At 41.4% G+C, this 17750-nt stretch overlaps 1 protein-coding gene across 2 annotated transcripts in view; it reads left to right on the top strand.

The window, feature by feature from the left end:
* Positions 1-15304, top strand: part of slc9a7 (solute carrier family 9 member 7) — a gene marked incomplete at its 5' end in the record, with an annotated part of 38674 nt that extends 23370 nt beyond the window's left edge. Inside the window, 4 exons of one of the 2 annotated variants that reach the window (XM_080032110.1) lie at positions 5567-5630; positions 7578-7660; positions 9561-9666; positions 14534-15304. In XM_080032110.1, the coding sequence (XP_079888236.1) occupies positions 5567-5630; positions 7578-7660; positions 9561-9666; positions 14534-14797 (517 nt within the window). In that variant the 3' untranslated portion in view covers positions 14798-15304. Of the gene's footprint in view, positions 1-5537; positions 5631-7577; positions 7661-9560; positions 9667-14533 lie in introns of both variants that reach the window. The other variant, XM_080032109.1, reaches the window with a different exon arrangement.
* Positions 15305-17750: the final 2446 nt, after the last annotated feature.

Below are 17750 nucleotides of genomic sequence, written 5' to 3'. Positions count from 1 at the left end.
GAGTGTGTGTGTGTGTGTGTGATTGTGATGCCACAGCGTTGGGGATGGCAAAGCGTGGCAGAAGGAGCGACGTCAGTGTGGACAGAGGGAGTACTTCAGGTGCTGTATGTGAACGTGGGGCGAAATGACGCACAAACGTGACAGTAACTGGTGTTGGGAAAGTGTGTGGTTGCTTCAGACGGGAATCTTTCCTTTTCAATGTTTACTTCTGGTTTTTCTCACAATGGGGAGCTCTGTTTTTTTATTTTTTTTTATTATATTTAGATTCTTCCGAGGCCGTATTTTAGGACCAGTAGGTTTTGTGGAGGTGCTGCTGCTTTGGCACGATGAAGGGCTTTGTTTAGAACTTTCTCTGGGTGATGTGACTCTTGTCTCTTTACATTGTGTCTCCCTGGACTGTCCCACCCGTTTTGTCACACCGCGGTGCAAAAAACAAAACACACACACACACACACACACACACACACACACACACACACACACACACACAGACACACACACACACACTGTTCCCCAGAGGCAGCGCCGCGGTCATGTGTGACTTGATCTGGAAAGCATGTGCAAAAGAGGAAGGTAAGAAAAGTCACAGAGGGCCGTGTCATGATGATGGTTCCTCCATTTTTCTTTTGTTTTACTATGGTTTGATTGCTTTGCATCTTACTCAATACAAAATGGCTCTTGATGAATACAGTCATATGAAAAAGTTTGGGAACCCCTCTCAGACGGCATTATAATTGACTCTGCTTTCACAAAAAAAAATATAAAAGTGGTATGTCTTTAATTTACCAGGAACAGCTAAGTACTGGGATGTTTTCCAAACAAAGATTTTTTGAAAAGCAGTATTTGGTTGTATGAAATAAAATAAAATGTGAAAAACTGGCTGTGCAAAAATATAGGAACCCTTGTGGTTTTGTTGATTTTAATGCCTGTAACAGCATGTAAAACTGATGACTTTAAACACAAAGTTGGTTGGATTATGTTGTTAAGCCTTGAACCTCATATAAATGTCTGTTTAATCATGAGAAAATGTATTTTAGGTGCCTAAATGCAAGTTGCACTTCTCTTTGACTCTCTGCTGAAGTGAGACAGAATGGGATCATCAAAACAGCTCCCAAAAGATCTGAAAAACAAAGATTGTTCATTGTCATGGTTTAGGGGAAGGCTACAAGAAGCTTTCCCAAAGGTTTCAATTGTCAATTTCGACTGTAGGGAACGTTGTCAGGAAATGGAAGGACACAGGCATAGTGGCAGTTAAACCCAGGCATGGAAGACCAAGAAAAAAACAGGAGCGGCATAGGTGGAGGATTGTGAGAATGGTTGCACACAACCCACAGATCACCTCCAAAGACCTACAAGAACATCTGGCTGCAGATTGTGTATCTGTACATTGTTCAACAATTCAGCGCAATTTGCACCAAAACATCTGCTTTTTATAAAGACCAAATAACTTAATTTTTGTCTCATCAGTCCAAAGCATTTTCTTCCAATATGAAGCTGGCTTGTCTAAATGAGCTTTTGCATACTCCATGCAACTGTATCTGTGGTGTGGGCGCAGAAAGGGCTTCCTTCTCATCACCCGGCCATACAGATGTTTTGGTGCAAATTGCACTGAATTGTAGAACCATGTACAGATACACAATCTGCAGCCAGATGTTCTTGCAGGTCTTTGGAGGTGATCTTTGGGTTGTGTGCAACCATTCTCACAATCCGCCGCATATGCCGCTCTTGTACTTTTCTTGGTCTGCTAGACCTGGGTTTAACTGCAACTGTGCCTGTGTCCTTCCATTCCCTGACAACTTTCCTTACAGTAGAAATTGACCATTTAAACCTTTGGGAAAGCTTCTTGTAGCCTTCCGCTAAACCATGACAATGAATAATCTTTGTTTTTAAGATCTTTTGGGAGCTGTTTTGATGATCGCATTCTGTCTCACTTCTGCAGAGAGTCAAAGAGAAGTGGAACTTGCATTTAGGCACCTAAAATACCTTTTATCATGATTAAACAGACCTTTATATGAGGTTCAAGGCTTAACAACATAATCCAACCAATTTTGTGTTTAAAGTCCTCAGTTTTACATGCTGTTACATGCATTAAAATCAGCAAGACCACAAGGGTTCCCATATTTTTGCACAGCCAGTTTTTCACATTTTATTTAATTTCATAAAACTAAATACTGCTTTTCAAAAAATCTTTGTTTGGAAAACATCCCAGTACTTAGCTGTTCCTGGTAAATGAAAGACATACCACTTTTATCTTTTTTGTGTGAAAGCAGAGTCAATTATAATGCTGGCTGAGAGGGGTTCCCAAACTTTTTCATATGACTGTATTTGAGAGATTTAAGTAGAGGAGGGATTTTTTTTGAATTTATATTCAGTAAACTATTCTTAGATGTGACTCATACGACCTAGAGTGAAAAACATACTCGGACAGTAAACATACAACATGTGTTCCTAGAAACATAATAAAATACCTTATAAAAAATAATTAAGACAGGACCAACATATCAATATACCACTATGTGCAAAGTGGCATTGTGTTTATCTGGGTTTGTGGAACATTACCTTTCATTTAAGATGTTTATGGCAGTGGGATTGTTTTTATAATAGTTTTTCTTGGCTATGGGGGACTGCATAGCGGCTGCCTGATGCTAGTAGCAGGAAATACTTATGCAGGGGCTGTGTGGGACCTTTTGTAATATGATTGGCTCTCCTTCTATGAGTGTTTTGTACAACACTGTTAAAATTAGGATTTACGGTTAGTTGGTGAAGTGAAGTCAGTGGAATGTCTCTTCCAGAAGTGTGTGTGTGTGTGTGTGTGTGTGTGTGTGTGTGTGTGTGTGTGTGTGTGTGTGTGTGTGTGTGTGTGTGTGTGTGTGTGTGTGTGTGTGTGTGTGTGTGTGTGTGTGTGTGTGTGTGTGTGTGTGTGTGTGTGTGTGTGTGTGTGTGTGTGTGTGTGTGTGTGTGTGTGTGTGTGTGTGTGTGTGTGTGTGTGTGTGTGTGTGTGTGTGTGTGTGTGTGTGTGTGTGTGTGTGTGTGTGTGTGTGTGACCGGGGTCTATACTGTTTCTTATCAGAGGAAATGTGTGCTGGGCTGTGCCTGGCTCCCCTCTCTCTAGCAGATCTGTCCTAATCTCTGATCCTTCCTGAAGCAGCGGCAGCAGCCTCTTTGTTTTAGCACGCTCCTGGACTTCCGTGCAACCTCCACTCCCTGGAGATCCTGTGTGTGTGTGTGCTTGAGAGAAGAGGAGAAAGTCCTTGACGGCAGCTGGATCCTGCAGACAGCAGAAAGAACACGTGCAGTTTCTAATGTACTCCGACTGGATATTTTCATCTGAAGTTGAAAAGTCTAAAGATAACCCCGTACACCTTAGTTACACCTCCCACTGTACAGTGTCAGATGTAGCCATGAAAGGCAACACATCTCTGCTCTGCATGGCCTCTTTCCACAAGCATTAGACTCTCTCTCTAGAGCTTATGTGAATTAAAAGTGCCCCTTTAACATCTGCTTGTGTAGTAAGTGTAATCCTCCTCAGTTGGTAACAGACACCAGGGGGGATTACTAATGTCCAGCTCACAAGACTGAAAATATGTGCAGCAACTGACTTCAAAGAAATTGGTTCGGCATTGTGAGAAATCCAATTTCTTGGAAGAATTTGTTTTGCCGAGAGTCAGATGAGAATGTTCCCTCACATGTCTCATGTCATGTGTACGCTAAATGTAACGCTACTGTCTGGCTGGTTAGCTGAGCGTAGCACAAAGACTGGAGAAAAGGGGAAACCAATTAATAAGTGACTGCACCTGGCCAAGAAATAGGCCGGCGAAGTTTTTCAAAATTGACCCAATTTGGTTGAATGTAGCGCAGACACTACTGTAAACTTGGTTACCATTTACCCAGTGCCAGTGTTGGGAAAGCCACTTTTTCAGCATCGCTTTTCAAACAAACTACCAATGACTTTGCAATGGAAGAAGTTGAACTAGAGCCAAGCTACCCTTGGGAGGAATCTAGTTTAGTTCACTAAAGCTGCTTAGGACAAGTAGTTCAAACTACTTATTAGAAAATGAACGAATTGACAATACATCTGATATGAAATAATAATAAAAATCCATTACACTGAGTTTATTCCAGAAACTAAAAAGTGCCAGTTTGTTTTTCACTGGACGTTTGTTCCACACTGGTCAACAAAACAACAAATCTAATTTAAACAAATATTGTTAATAAATAAATAAAAAACTGCCCAGTACCAATCAAACCCAAGAAGAGCTTGTTTTGGCCCAGTGTTATGTCTTATGTTGACAGTATATATTTCTACTAAAATATGGTTCAGTTGGAAACTGTTCAAATCAATCTAGCGCTTTTTTGAACTTTTTTGAATTTGTAGAACTAACTCAACAACTGAGATAGTTAGAAGGTGACACTTGTTGTTTCAAACGTGTTGGCTCAAAGTAACCTTATTTTATTTTGCATAAATAAATCAACAGTAACATAACAAATTAAAAGTGAAGTTAACCATGTGTTGCATTAATTCTCCATTGACCAAAACGATGTTAATTTTGCAAAGGGGTAGGTTTTAGATCTATGTTAACTAGTTAAATCTGGTTTGGTTTAACAGAAGGATATGAAAACACAGCTTGTAATTGTGATGTCAAGCACAGTCACACATACCTCTCTCACCTAGCAGTTCTTTTAGTTCCTCTCAGGCTGAGATGTCTCTGGGTCACGTGGTCAGGGGTGACTTGAGGGGTATTTCCCATACAGCGTACATCTAGCTTGTTTACACACTTGCGGTTTTGTGTTTTCGCGTCGCAAGCCAAAAAAAGGTATAAACTCTCCTAAATCTCTTCCTCATCTGCTTTACACTGAATTATACAAATGGCTCTGCAATGTAAACTCTGTGATTGGGTGCAAACACTTGGGTGTGTGTGTGTGTGTGTGTGTGTGTGTGTGTGTGTGTGTGTGTGTGTGAGGCTTTTCAAAGCCACAAAGAGAACAGATCTTCCTTGAGCAGGTGTGGGAGTCACAGAAACAAAGATGAAAGAATCATTTCTGTGTCAAAGTGCTGAGTGTGCATAAGAAGGGAAATCAAAAGACGTACAGTATAAGGCGCTGACAAATACCGCTGACTGGCATCTGACCATATATAGCCTGGTCTACTCACATTCATTACAGTGGTTTGCAGTCATTTACACTGACAGTGCTGCTTGAAAGTATGTGAACCCCTTGAGCCTTTTGGAATTTTATTTATTTGAACTATTATTTATTTATTCATTTTTATCAATACTACCAGTATTTTTTATATGAAATAACAGATGTGTATTTATCAATTCATAATTTTTCTTTTCCGTAAATCAATTGTTAAAACAGATCAAATAAATGATTTACGAACTCTTGTATTTGCAAAAGTTTGTGAACCCTGAGCTGCATTGCTTAAATCGAGCAGGTAAACACAATCAGCTGGGCCAATTAGAGTGATGAAATGGACCAATGTAATGAGAGATCTGTATTTACACTGTATTTACTTACATTTGCAGTATTACTTACAGTATCTTTCTCCTATATCTCTATGTTTCAGGGTGGGCGTGGACCCGGATCAGGACCAGCAGCCCTGTGGAGACAGCTTCCAGGTTTTACAGGGGGTGAGGATCTCTCTCAGAACTCTTTTTTTTTTCTATTTTTAAATTTATTTTAGTAGACACTGCTCTCACTGTCGAAACACTTCTGCTTCCCCAATTTCGTGCCAATGAGGAGCGCAGTCAGCAGGTTTAGAGAAATAAGAATAGTTGTGAATTTGCTGAGCGAGACGGCAGAAGCATAAATTGCACCGGTACTTGTGCAATAGGCTTTTCAGTCACTTTGCCATAATTATTCATTTATGATGGTGATGAGTCTGGTCTGCTAGGTTAAGATGCATTGTCCCCACTGCTATGAGGCAGTGTTGTCATAGACTTAAAATAATGTTTCATTTTCTATCTTTCAGACTTGTGGGGAGTTTTTATATATTGAATACACATTAAGTAATGGCCCAAAGGTGCAGGCTGATTCACTGTCAGTTAGTTCATATATAATCACTTTTTCAGATAAAAATGACTCCAGTATGAAACCTGTTGATAAAATGATGTTAGAAACCAAACTAAACTTAAACTTTTTTCCGTCTGATATCAGATCCCTTGAAGCAGAAGACAGGTCACAATCTAGGATTTTATGATGGATGGTTTTGTCATTGTAGCTCGAAATGTAATGAATAAACTTGAATCATCCATCCAGAAATCCTCAGTATAATACCAACAGCATGCACTTTCATAAAGCTGGGAACACACCGCACTGGCCGCGCGGCGAGATTACATACAAAGTCAATGTACTAGCGTGTGGCCGCGCGTCCACCCAATAATCGGCGTCCAGCGGCCGGCGGCGGGGGCTTGCGCGGCGCGTGGCGCGTGGCCGCGCCTCATGAGAGGCGCGTGAATCGGGAGCGCGGCCATTAGCGGCGCATAGAAATTGTGTCATCGAAGGAGCGTGAATCGAAGGCTTGTGCGGCGAGCACGGCGCCGCAGAAAAAGATGAAATTTTTCATCTTTTTCTGCAGCGCCGCCGGGCACCGCGCCTCCACAGCCAATCAGCGTTGAGATTGCCCGGTGGCGGTGGTCTGCAAGACGAGGTGGGCGTGTGGAGTGAGGACATCGGGCTTCCAATACATTCTGCAAATATGTGTAGGCTATTTTGCATCTGTTTAGCTGTTGGTTGTACTTTAGCCAAGGTAGCGCCGGTTAGCATAGTGAAACTCACCAAGCTGTGTGCTGTTCCTGAGGATAATATACCCAAACTTGACGGCGGTGTCCGTGTGGAATTCCAATATAGTGCAGCGAAGAACCGGTGTTGTCCTCCGTCAGCCGGCACACTTTCACTTTCAGGTAGGCTGATGTCTGCCTTTATTTTAGCCGCTGAGCACACACTGCTGTTGTTATTGTGTTTAGATATGTTGCTGAATTGCTGTTAATGTGTGTGTATTTGCGATCGGGGTGCGTCTTCATGCTGTTTTAATGTTATTTGTGACATGACTGCCGCTGGTTACACAGTGAACCTACATCTGTATTTTTTGGCACAGCTGGACCATGCTGTTGTTGTTGTTGCACCGTAAGTGTGACGGGTCTGATCTCGGCGTCGGCGTCAGGAATATATGGCCCAATATGATCAAGCGGCGAGCCTCCTGCTGTCACGCGGCCAACCGCTGCCTACGATGAGGCTGCGGTTGGCCGCGGCGGCGACTGCGGTGAACATGGCCCAATATGACCAAGCGGCGAACCTCCTGCATTCACGCGGCCAACCGCCGCAGGCGGCCAATGCGGTGTGTTCCCAGCTTTAGCAAAGAGCCTCAGCAAACCTGCACACAACAATATCTGACATATATCTGAATATATGACATCCCCTACCACATATAAATGACCATCAATCCTCTAATTGAGTTTGAGAAACAGAATTAGCTGCATTAGAAAAAGGCCATTAGGGTCATTTTAGCCTCGTTACAACAAGTTAGTCTGAATATCTGGATCATGATACATGTGTTGTTGTTATGTGTGTTTCCCCAGGAAGGCGCCCAGGCCGAGGGACAAAGTAAAACCAAACAGGAGAGCGCCTGGCTCTTCAGGCTGTGGTACACCTTTGATCACAAGTATCCTTTCTGTGCCCTGCCTTACAGAAGCATAACAAAGCGTATACAGTATGTGTGTCATGTGTCTACTCAACCCTGCCCAGACATGGCTGCAGGAAACAGACCCAAGTATAAATGTGTTTATCTGCTCTTCCTCCAACTTCCTCCCGATCCCTCCCTCCCTCCCTCCCTCCCTCCATCCATCCATCCCTCCTTCCCTGCCAAACAGTTGCCTAGGTGTCTGATTTTGTTACTGTGTTTTGTGTGGAGCAGCTGTGTGTTACAGTGGAGACTTTCTCCCCGATGACACGAGCTAGACGCAGGGTCAATGCACTGTAAAAAAAAAAGAAAAAAATGCTAGGGAAACTCAACATTTCAAGGCAACTGTATTTACTAAATTTCGAGTTTTGAAGCTAAAACTAAAAATCTTAAGCTGTAAGGAAAAAAGAAACACATTTGAGACAACTGATTATCTTTTGCTGAGCTAACCTATCAATCATATGTAATAAAACTTCAAAATTAGAGTTCTACATGCTAAGAATTTCAAAGAATAACAATTGTGCCATCTCCAGAAATTCTCCATCATACAGATAGTGTCATAGACATGATACTTCGCACATGTTTTTAAGCACAGGAAAAAACCTTTTGACTAAATTCACATCAAAAAACATCTGCGACCCTGGTGAGTGGTTCAGGAACGTCACTGACTCGTTCCTTCAACATTTTCAATCTGTTAAGGTAGCTAATATTGGAGGTAGCTAATGTATCGTAATGATCATAAATGCGATGCGTGCTTAAGCTAAAGCAGAAGTGTGGCTTAAGACCCCTGTAGATTTGCGTTGGAGACCCCTTTCTTTAATCGAAGCATGCACACAGAACTTGAACCCATAGGCTCAAACCTAAAATTTTATGTTTTGCCACCTTAATCAATGAAATTAGACACACTTTTACACAAGAGACTTAATTAAAAAATAGCTGAGATACATATTTTGGTTCACTTTACCAATTATTTATTTTTAGTTTGAATCAGTTTTAGTTTTCACTTTTACAGTGTGTCACTCACGTGCCAGCACTGTGGAAGTTGAGGTAAACATGCAGGACACTTGGTGCAGGGACTTTAGTCACTGTAGTTCTGGCTAGCTGACTCTGTAGTGGTTTGATTTATGTTCAAACGTGCATGTCCTGACATTGAGCAGAGCGCTGACCTGACCACTTAAACAGGGCATTGGGTTTTTTACCACATTGCAATAAAGCTTGAGTAATGACAAAGGAGAGTTGGAGGGACTCCCTGGTCTGGCCCTCTGCTGCCAAGCATCACAGAATGACTTAGCCCATTAGCTGCTCATTGGATCCCATCAGGATTTAAAGTCCAGTTATATCCTGCTAGCAGACCTCCTCAACGTTACCACGCCATAATTCATTATTGCAAATGTTTTCATGGAGGGCTACCGCAGGGGCAAGACTTCTGGTAGAAAGTGACGGCTAGTTTAAAAGATTTACTGTTCGATATATTGGGGGCCAGTTTCTATTCAAATATTATATCCAAGCTGAAATCAATGGCTTTGTTAATGGTTAATCACTCATTACAAGTGTAACGCCAAGCTAGCTTGAATGACAGTCACGCTGACTTCTTGTTCTTGGTGCTGTTTTTTCTTCTTCTGGTTACCAGATTTTGGAGATTTATTTTATTTGAACATGGTAACCTAAAAGTTCTCATTAATGACTAATACATTATCTAGAAAGCATGAATGAATTAGTACACTTTAATAAAGGGATTCGTTATAGTTTATAAATCTTTCATGAAAGGTGCCATATTGGAGCGGTACAGCTATGGGATATTACCTACTCACATTCATGCAGCCTATGCCCACTGATAATAATTGATGTTCTCTGCGAATAATAATCCTTAATTACTGCCCAGTTACCTCAAGCCCATTCTGACACACAGCGGGCCACCTCTCACCACCACCCTGCCAGCCTACTGTGGGCCCCTGGCGAGCTGTCTGACCAGCCAACAGGCCTACGAGGTGAGTGTCCATGTGCACGTGCAAGAAATTACATGTGTTATCCACACAGTAGATACACAGTGACAAGTAAGTGCCCTTACTCTGGAAACAGGGCAAAACTCTATTACATACATTTTTCCAATTAAACTTGGGGTGTGGCAGCTAACCCGCCTCTCATATAAAACCACACTGGAAAAATTGTTTAACGTTTCCAAAAAAAAATGTATGGACTATGAGACACTTTTCTTACATGCAATGATACTTAAAAATACTTTTTTTAATTGTGGAAAATATGTGTCATTGCTGCTAAAATAATAATAAAAAGCTTGATTTTATAGAGATTTTTCTATTGAACTCCCAAGTATTCTCAGAAGTCAAGAAACGGGGGGAAGTTTTTTCATTCCCTTTCTAGTTCAGGCCTGAGCGCGGTACCTACAGGAAGGCTCCTTGTGAATACTGAAGCTGGTTTCTCTTGGGAGAATCGTAATACGGTCAAAGTATTCTCACTGCCTGCCAGTAAACAAACAAAGCAACGGGCGCTTTCAGCAAGAGAGAAAAATGGACAGTCGAAAAGGCTTTTTTTTTGCATTCAAACTGGGGGGCACAAAAGGCCCTTTTTCAGCATCTCCTCAATGATGAGCGTTGTTCTGAAAGACACAGCGCTGCGACTTTTTAAAAGACAGAAACAGCCATTGAGAAGGGACGGTCACACTCGGATTCACTCAGTGCAAAGTCTCCTATTCATTTCACGTTCGATACTTTGACGTGGAACCCTTTGTCTGTTATACTCTTCTTCTCTTTCTCATGGAGCCCGTCACTTTAGCCTTACCATATCTAAATTGCATTTATTTCCCTGCGAAGTACACATAGATGATCTGTCATTTCAATGTCATTTTCCCCTTTTGGCCAGTGTAGAGCTAGCGTGCCAGGAGGGCCATTCATTTAGGTGGCTGTTCATATAATCAGGGCCAATGGGGAGAGACGGGATTAACTAGAGCTCATTTCCCTTCAGTTATGGATATTATGAAATGGGGGAGGGAGTAAAATGCTTTTAAAGCTCCCATATTGTGCAAATGCACTTTTCCGATGTTTTTAACATAATTATGGGTCTACGGTGTGCCTACAGACTGCCAAAGTATCAAAAAAAAGAAATCTCTCTCCTTTTCTCACTCTCCCCTTTTCTGAAACCCTCCACCTCTCCACCCAATATACTCCAGGCAGAATTCTCCCCATTTCTGACGTCAAAAACTGGAAAGCCAGAAGCTTCCACTGTGCAGTCCACCCCCTATTTCTTATTGGTCCACGGCCCCGAGATCCTCTCGAAAAATATTCCTTCACCCCCATGTTGTTTGCTTGTTGCTTAGCGACAAGATGCCTGTAGTACGGCAAAACATGATGAATGTTGCATAATCCACTAATTTATCTTAACCACAGCAGCCTCGTTTTTAATAACACAATGGATAGGAAGCTACTTGTGCTTTTTTTCAAACAGTGAAACTGAAATAAATGTTTTTATTGGTATTTTTGCCTGACTGGTGTATAGCTACAGTCATATGAAAAAGTTTGGGAACCCCTCTCAGCCGGCATTATAATTGACTCTGCTTTCACAAAAAAAATATAAAAGTGGTATGCCTTTAATTTACCAGGAACAGCTAAGTACTGGGATGTTTTCCAAACAAAGATTTTTTGAAAAGCAGTATTTGGTTGTGTGAAATAAAATAAAATGTGAAAAACTGGCTGTGCAAAAATATGGGTACCCTTGTGGTTTTGTTGATTTTAATGCCTGTAACAGCATGTAAAACTGATGACTTTAAACACAAAGTTGGTTGGATTATGTTGTTAAGCCTTGAACCTCATAGAAATGTCTGTTTAATCATGAGAAAATGTATTTTAGGTGCCTAAATGCAAGTTCCACTTCTCTTTGACTCTCTGCTGAAGTGAGACAGAATGGGACCATCAAAACTGCTCCCAAAAGATCTTAAAAACAAAGATTATTCATTGTCATGGTTTAGGGGAAGGCTACAAGAAGCTTTCCCAAAGGTTTCAATTGTCAATTTCTACTGTAAGGAACGTTGTCAGGGAATGGAAGGACACAGGCACAGTTGCAGTTAAACCCAGGTCTAGCAGACCAAGAAAAGTACAAGAGCGGCATATGCGGCGGATTGTGAGAATGGTTGCACACAACCCAAAGATCACCTCCAAAGACCTGCAAGAACATCTGTCTGCAGATTGTGTATCTGTACATGGTTCAACAAATCAGTGCAATGTTGCCGGCTGAGAGGGGTTCCCAAACTTTTTCATATGACTGTATTAGCTTTGGGACAAGCATTCAGCTTTTGCTCATAAAAACATATTTCTATTCCCCACACCAGTCTGGAAATGTCTCGTTTTTAACAGGACAAAGGATTGGAATGTATACTGAAGAAGTCTGACTTTGAAGATAATTTTTTCACAGATTTTAGTGGTATTGTTAGCAGCTAGCTCCCGAGCTAGCTTCGCAGTAGCCACCATCTTTTGCAGCATTTTTATTGTGAACATGCCGTTTCCATTAGCGTGTGGCTGTCAGTGCATCTGTATGAACATAGTCTTTCATGTAGACAAGGATAGGTCATGTCAAACTGTTCAAAGAGCGTTACTAGCACTAGACTTGGTTCTTCTCATGGGTAGGCTAACTGTGCTAACAGGCTATACGTCATCATTGTTTACAAACAGACAGAGGGCGAGGCGTATCTGGACAGGGGGCGGGGGGAGCTCAAAAGATTGTATATTTACGAGGGGCGCTGCAGCTCTTTTAAAAAAATAGGCCATTGTGAGATTAGCTGAACATCAGCATAGTACAATAAATTATCTGAAAGTTTTTTTCAGCAAACAATTGAAGAAAAACGTATTAGGGACCACTAAGACCATATAATATGGTGTATAATAGAACCGAAAAGTGTATAATATGGGAGCTTTAACAAACATAGGAACATTTTGGCTCCCCCTGACCTAAAATTGTAGAAACATTTAAAATACGATTGTATAAATTCCTTTTTTTTAAATGTATTCATTCATCATTTATTTAGCCAGGAAGTTCCTATTAAGATAACACATGCAATCTAGCTCTGTTTTGAATTACTCAAATGTAAGACATTTTTCAATTGTGGACTCCAAATGAAAAGGCCCCAAAAAACAATTAGACTGACTGAATAATTTTTGAAGGATAAGGCTGGGAAATAGTCTATATTTATCAGCTTATCAAACAAAGCATTAGTATAATCAGTGCTCGATCCAAAGCCCATTGGTCCTGCCTGAAGATTAAGCGTTAAAAATGTCCCACACATACAGTAGACAGTATCATTTAAAAAATGTAAATGGCTGAACAATATTTTTCCTAAAACAGCTGGACGCTGTAGTTTTTTAGCAAACGTCGCTCAAACAGCAGGAATGAATGCATTTGTTAGGGACTATTTTCAGCAGTGGAAGAATCCACACATGGTGCTGTCGTGAGTAGGATGTTGTGTGAGATAGACAAACATTGCAATGCTGTCGCTTTGGCTACACAATAATCAATAATGATTCATTCATTGATGGTACTGTCCCTTTGAAGATTATTTTTTGTCAATGACAAAAAAAGAGGATATTTCAACCATTGAACGACTTATAGAACTCTATACATTTTCAACTTGCCTCCTTGATTTTTATTTATAGCTCAGGATTTTATTTTTCACTGCTTCTTCAAAGAACATTCCTCTTTCCCTGTTAAATTACATTAAATGCCTGATTGATTTATTAGCCTTTATTTGCCCACTCAGATAATTGTTAAGATAAAAGTGGTTCTGTAATATTCCCTTTTTTTTCTTCTTTTATTTATCCCCTCATCTGAATAAATCCCCGTTGACCCAGTGTTAAATCATCCTGTGTTCCCCGGGGACATGGGTGGACTATTGATTATCAGCCAGTCAATTGGAGCTGGGAGAACCTCGTTATACACAATGTAGGCTGTCCATAACTTACCCAGAATGCAATGTGCGCTTTAAAATTGAGTGTGTAACCTTTATAACAATTCAAGTCTATTTGCCAACTATCAGCAGCACACACACACTAGTTCAGTGTGCAGCATGTGGCCTCCTGTGGTTGAGCATCACTTAGCTTAGCTTCACATGTAGTACTGTACGTTTCAGGGCACTTTTACTATACCGGAGTATTTTCTTTCCATGCTACACTATACTTCTACTCCACTACAATTCAGGGGGAAATATTCTAACTTTTACTCCACTACATTTAACTGATAGTTTAAGTCACTAGTGTGGTGGCAGATATTGAATGTTGGAATGCTTATTAATGTAATAGGAAACATTGTGTTTGTCTTGTGTTGCTCCTGTATGTCTAAAGTTAAATTCCTCAAATGTGTATTAAAGAGTACTCAGACTGTACCTCCCCAACCCCCTCCCCCTCCCCCCTTGAGTACCCCCTCTGCAACAGTAAACAGTCTGTCACTGACATGAATGAAACATTAGTCAATTCATCCATCGGCTGAATGACAAAAATTAATTGGTTATTGACTACTTTGATATTAGTCATTTTTACGACTAAAAACAATCAATCTATCAATAATAATAAAAACAAAAAGGTCATTAACAGGTCCATTTATACACTGCCTTTTTCGTGGAGCACACAGCCACTAAGTTAAAATTGTCCCCCTTTCTCCCTTCGTGTAAATCCACAGTGTCCCTTATGAGCCTTTCGCACTGTTAATGTCAGTCTGTGTCCACCTGTTCACGCCTCACTGTCCCCACTTACATCTGTCCTTGTGTGTGTGTGTGTGTGTGTGTGTGTGTGTGTGTGTGTGTCACCCTTATTTCCCCCTCCCCCTCCCCCTCACGTTCCACTGTGTGTTTTGATCCAGAACCAGGAGCAGCTGAGGGAGCAGGACTCGGACCTGCTGCGACACGACGCCGACCTGACCTTCACGTTTGGAGACACGGCCATCGTCACGGCCAACGGGGCCTCTGGGGAGGGGGCCGGAGGGGGAGGGCCGGGCTGGAGCCACAACGGCAGGAGGAGCGGCAGCACCTCGGAGGAGGCCCTGGAGCGAGAGCTGGACTCCCGCGAGCAGGAGCTGCTGAGCCGCGGCACACGCCTGGTCTTCCCCATCGAGGATCACATCTGAGTGACCCGCCTTACCTCACCTATTTACCCCATTATTTTATTTTTTTGCCTGTACTACCAACCTCTCCTGACCCCCAAAACAGACTGCCTCCCCTATTGCTCTGTCCACTCCTTCAGAGATAAGACAAGAGTGAAGTTAGGGGAGTTAGGGGAAGGGTTCAGAGACACAGCCTGAGCTCCCTCCAACAGGCCCAGGAAGCAGGTGCTGGAGGAGCATTATCATCCTCATTACAGAGCTGGAGATGATCTCTCCATTGCTCTCATTAAACTGTGACTCACTTTTACTTGATTGTTTCCTCGACATAAACAGGAGGAGGAAAACTGTTTGGCAGGATGTGAGGACAAACGCTGCTGGTGCCGATGATTCAGACTTTTGAACATGTAACACTGTGTCTGTGTGTGTAGAAAAAGCCCGAGTAGAAAAATGAAACATTCTGTCCTCTCTTGTCCTTTGTGCCGTCTGACCAGTTTGTCTTCACCGTGCACTGACCACAGTGAGCTGAGAAAAATGTGGTTAAAGATTTGTAACCGCACCTGGTCTAGATGCTGTGATATAACCTTGAACTTTTAATGGTAAAAAGATGAGGAGTGCTCCGGTTCACGTGCGTCTTTCATCTGGAGCTGCGGATGCTCCAGTTGGTGTGTGTGTGTGCGTGTGCGTGTGTGTTTGTGAGGATGTCCTTTTGTTTCAAACAGAAGCATCTGTGTTGGCACAGAGATGGTGGCATGTGAAGGAGCACCAGTGAATGAGTGGCCCCTTCCCAGCCACTTGCAGCAGCCTCTCAGTGGTCGAAGAGCCATGGGTGAAGAATGTGAGCGTGTATATAGCTACAATGCCAAGCTTTGTTCCACTTTTAGCGAGCCAGCTTATATCAATGCATTAATACCGCAACTGTTACAAATAGGTTTCTTGTGTATCTTATCTTTGAGCTGTCCCTGATCCCCCTGGCTTTCAACAGCTTTTACATGGATAAGGAATAGAAGGGATTTGATGCTACTTCTCGGGTGTCTTACGTGCATTATGCTAATTTGTCAAAACTTTTAATAACTGTTATGCCATCAGTTTACGTACAATGTGCACTCAACTTTTAAAGCTATTTCAGTATTATAGAATAAAGAGCGGGCCTTTTTCATAATTTGGAATCATTTGTAAAAAAAAAAACATTTGTGGTAATCGATAGAGAAAAAAAAACATATTTCAAATGATCAGATGCTTTCATTTCTGCCTGCAACTAACATTTATTTTCATTACAAATGAATCTGCTGATGTTTTTGATTAATCCTCTATAAAATGACAGAAAATGAAAGTGAAAAGTCTGATGATTGTTTAAATTGCTTGTTTTGTCCCAAAAAGTTACTGAAGTTAACTGAATAGTTCAAAAATGATTCCGTTATAACATATATATATATATATATAACAAAGAGCAACAGGGAATTCTCACAATAGAGAAGCTGGAATGAGTGAATGTTTGGGTTGAAATATGACAATTTCCTTTTGTTGACTATCATCGTTTCAGACAGTGGTATGATAGCATTAGCATGTGCGCAGGAGCAGTGCAGCACAGCGCAGAAAGGCTGAATGCATGGTAGTTCTTCTATACTATTCATAAGGATAGGCTGGAAAATGTAAACTTAACAATGAAATGAAGCTTTAAGTCCTCAATAAAAAAAGAGCTACTGACACAGCCAGAGATATTAAAAAGAGGAAGTGCTAAAATGGTTTTCACTTAAACAACTGAGGAGGCCAGTTGGTCTAAAAAAAATCACCATTACACAGGTAATGCAGTGTATTTGGTTTAAACCTTATAGTTTCTAAGGTTATTGTCTGAAGCCTCGATTGTTTTCCTTATAGAATAAGTTTACATTTGTCAGAAAACACTTTGTATTCATTTTCACAGAATAGAAACATGACCTAGAGTGTTCGAGTGTCTTCTGAATACGATTACGTTTAAGCGATAGCAAATTTAGAATTTTGTTTTCTGGCTGAGAGTAAGATAAATCAACTCTGTTGGATAAATATGTATCTACAGTGTTCAGTCAGCTTGGCTTAGCACAACCGCGGGAAACAGCTAGCCTCGTAGGCAGATGGTAATAAATTCCTCCTACTGGAACCTATACATCTAACTAAATAACTCATTATATCTTATATCACTTGTTAAGTCGGTTCATTATTTCTAGTTTGTTTTAAATGGGCCAGTCTATTTCAGCAACCATTGGTTGGTTGCCTTTGGAGAGAGCCAGGCTAACTCTTTCTACCCGTCTCCAGTCTTTGTGCTAAGCTAAGCTATCTGGCTGCTATGGCTCCATATTCAATGTACAGAGGTATCAGTCTCTGCCAAAAAGGAGAAATGTTGCCTCATTGTGCAACTTACAACACTAGCAGTCACTCCACATAAATCATATGGAGAATCCCCCAAGCTTCAATTACAACAAGCCTGAACAACCATTTTCTAAAGAATGGGAACATGCGTTGTTCTTTCAACAGTAAAGTGATGTGAACCCTGGGGCTTCTGCTCTGGTACCAAATAAATGCATGTTGTCTCAACACTAAATACATTTTTGTGTTTACTGCCGGTAAGGCATATAATGCTTAAAGTCATTTCACTTGTGGCCCAGCTCCTTCCAGCCACACAGAGCATGTTTACATGACATAACCGCTTAATGACATCAGACATCAGTTACCATTGGGTGACCTTCTACCCACGTTTCCTCACTCTTTGTAGTGAACCTTTGGGAGTTCCTCTTATGCGGCATGCTTATGAGGGGACATTTTGATCATTTGCATATTCCCCCACTCAAGATGTTATGTTTCCCTCTCATCCAATAAATGTAAATAGCAGCATATTGACTGTCAGACGTGTGCTGTACCCAGGGCCTTTAGGCTGGTGAAGCATCTGCTAGAACCAACAACTCAAAGCTTTTTTCTTTTTCTGGGACCTGACACATTTTGTGTT

Source organism: Ammodytes marinus, assembly GCF_949987685.1.
Source record: "Ammodytes marinus genome assembly, chromosome: 8".
NCBI classification, from domain to species: Eukaryota; Metazoa; Chordata; class Actinopteri; order Uranoscopiformes; family Ammodytidae; genus Ammodytes; species Ammodytes marinus.
This window is presented reverse-complemented; position numbering and strand designations above follow the sequence as displayed.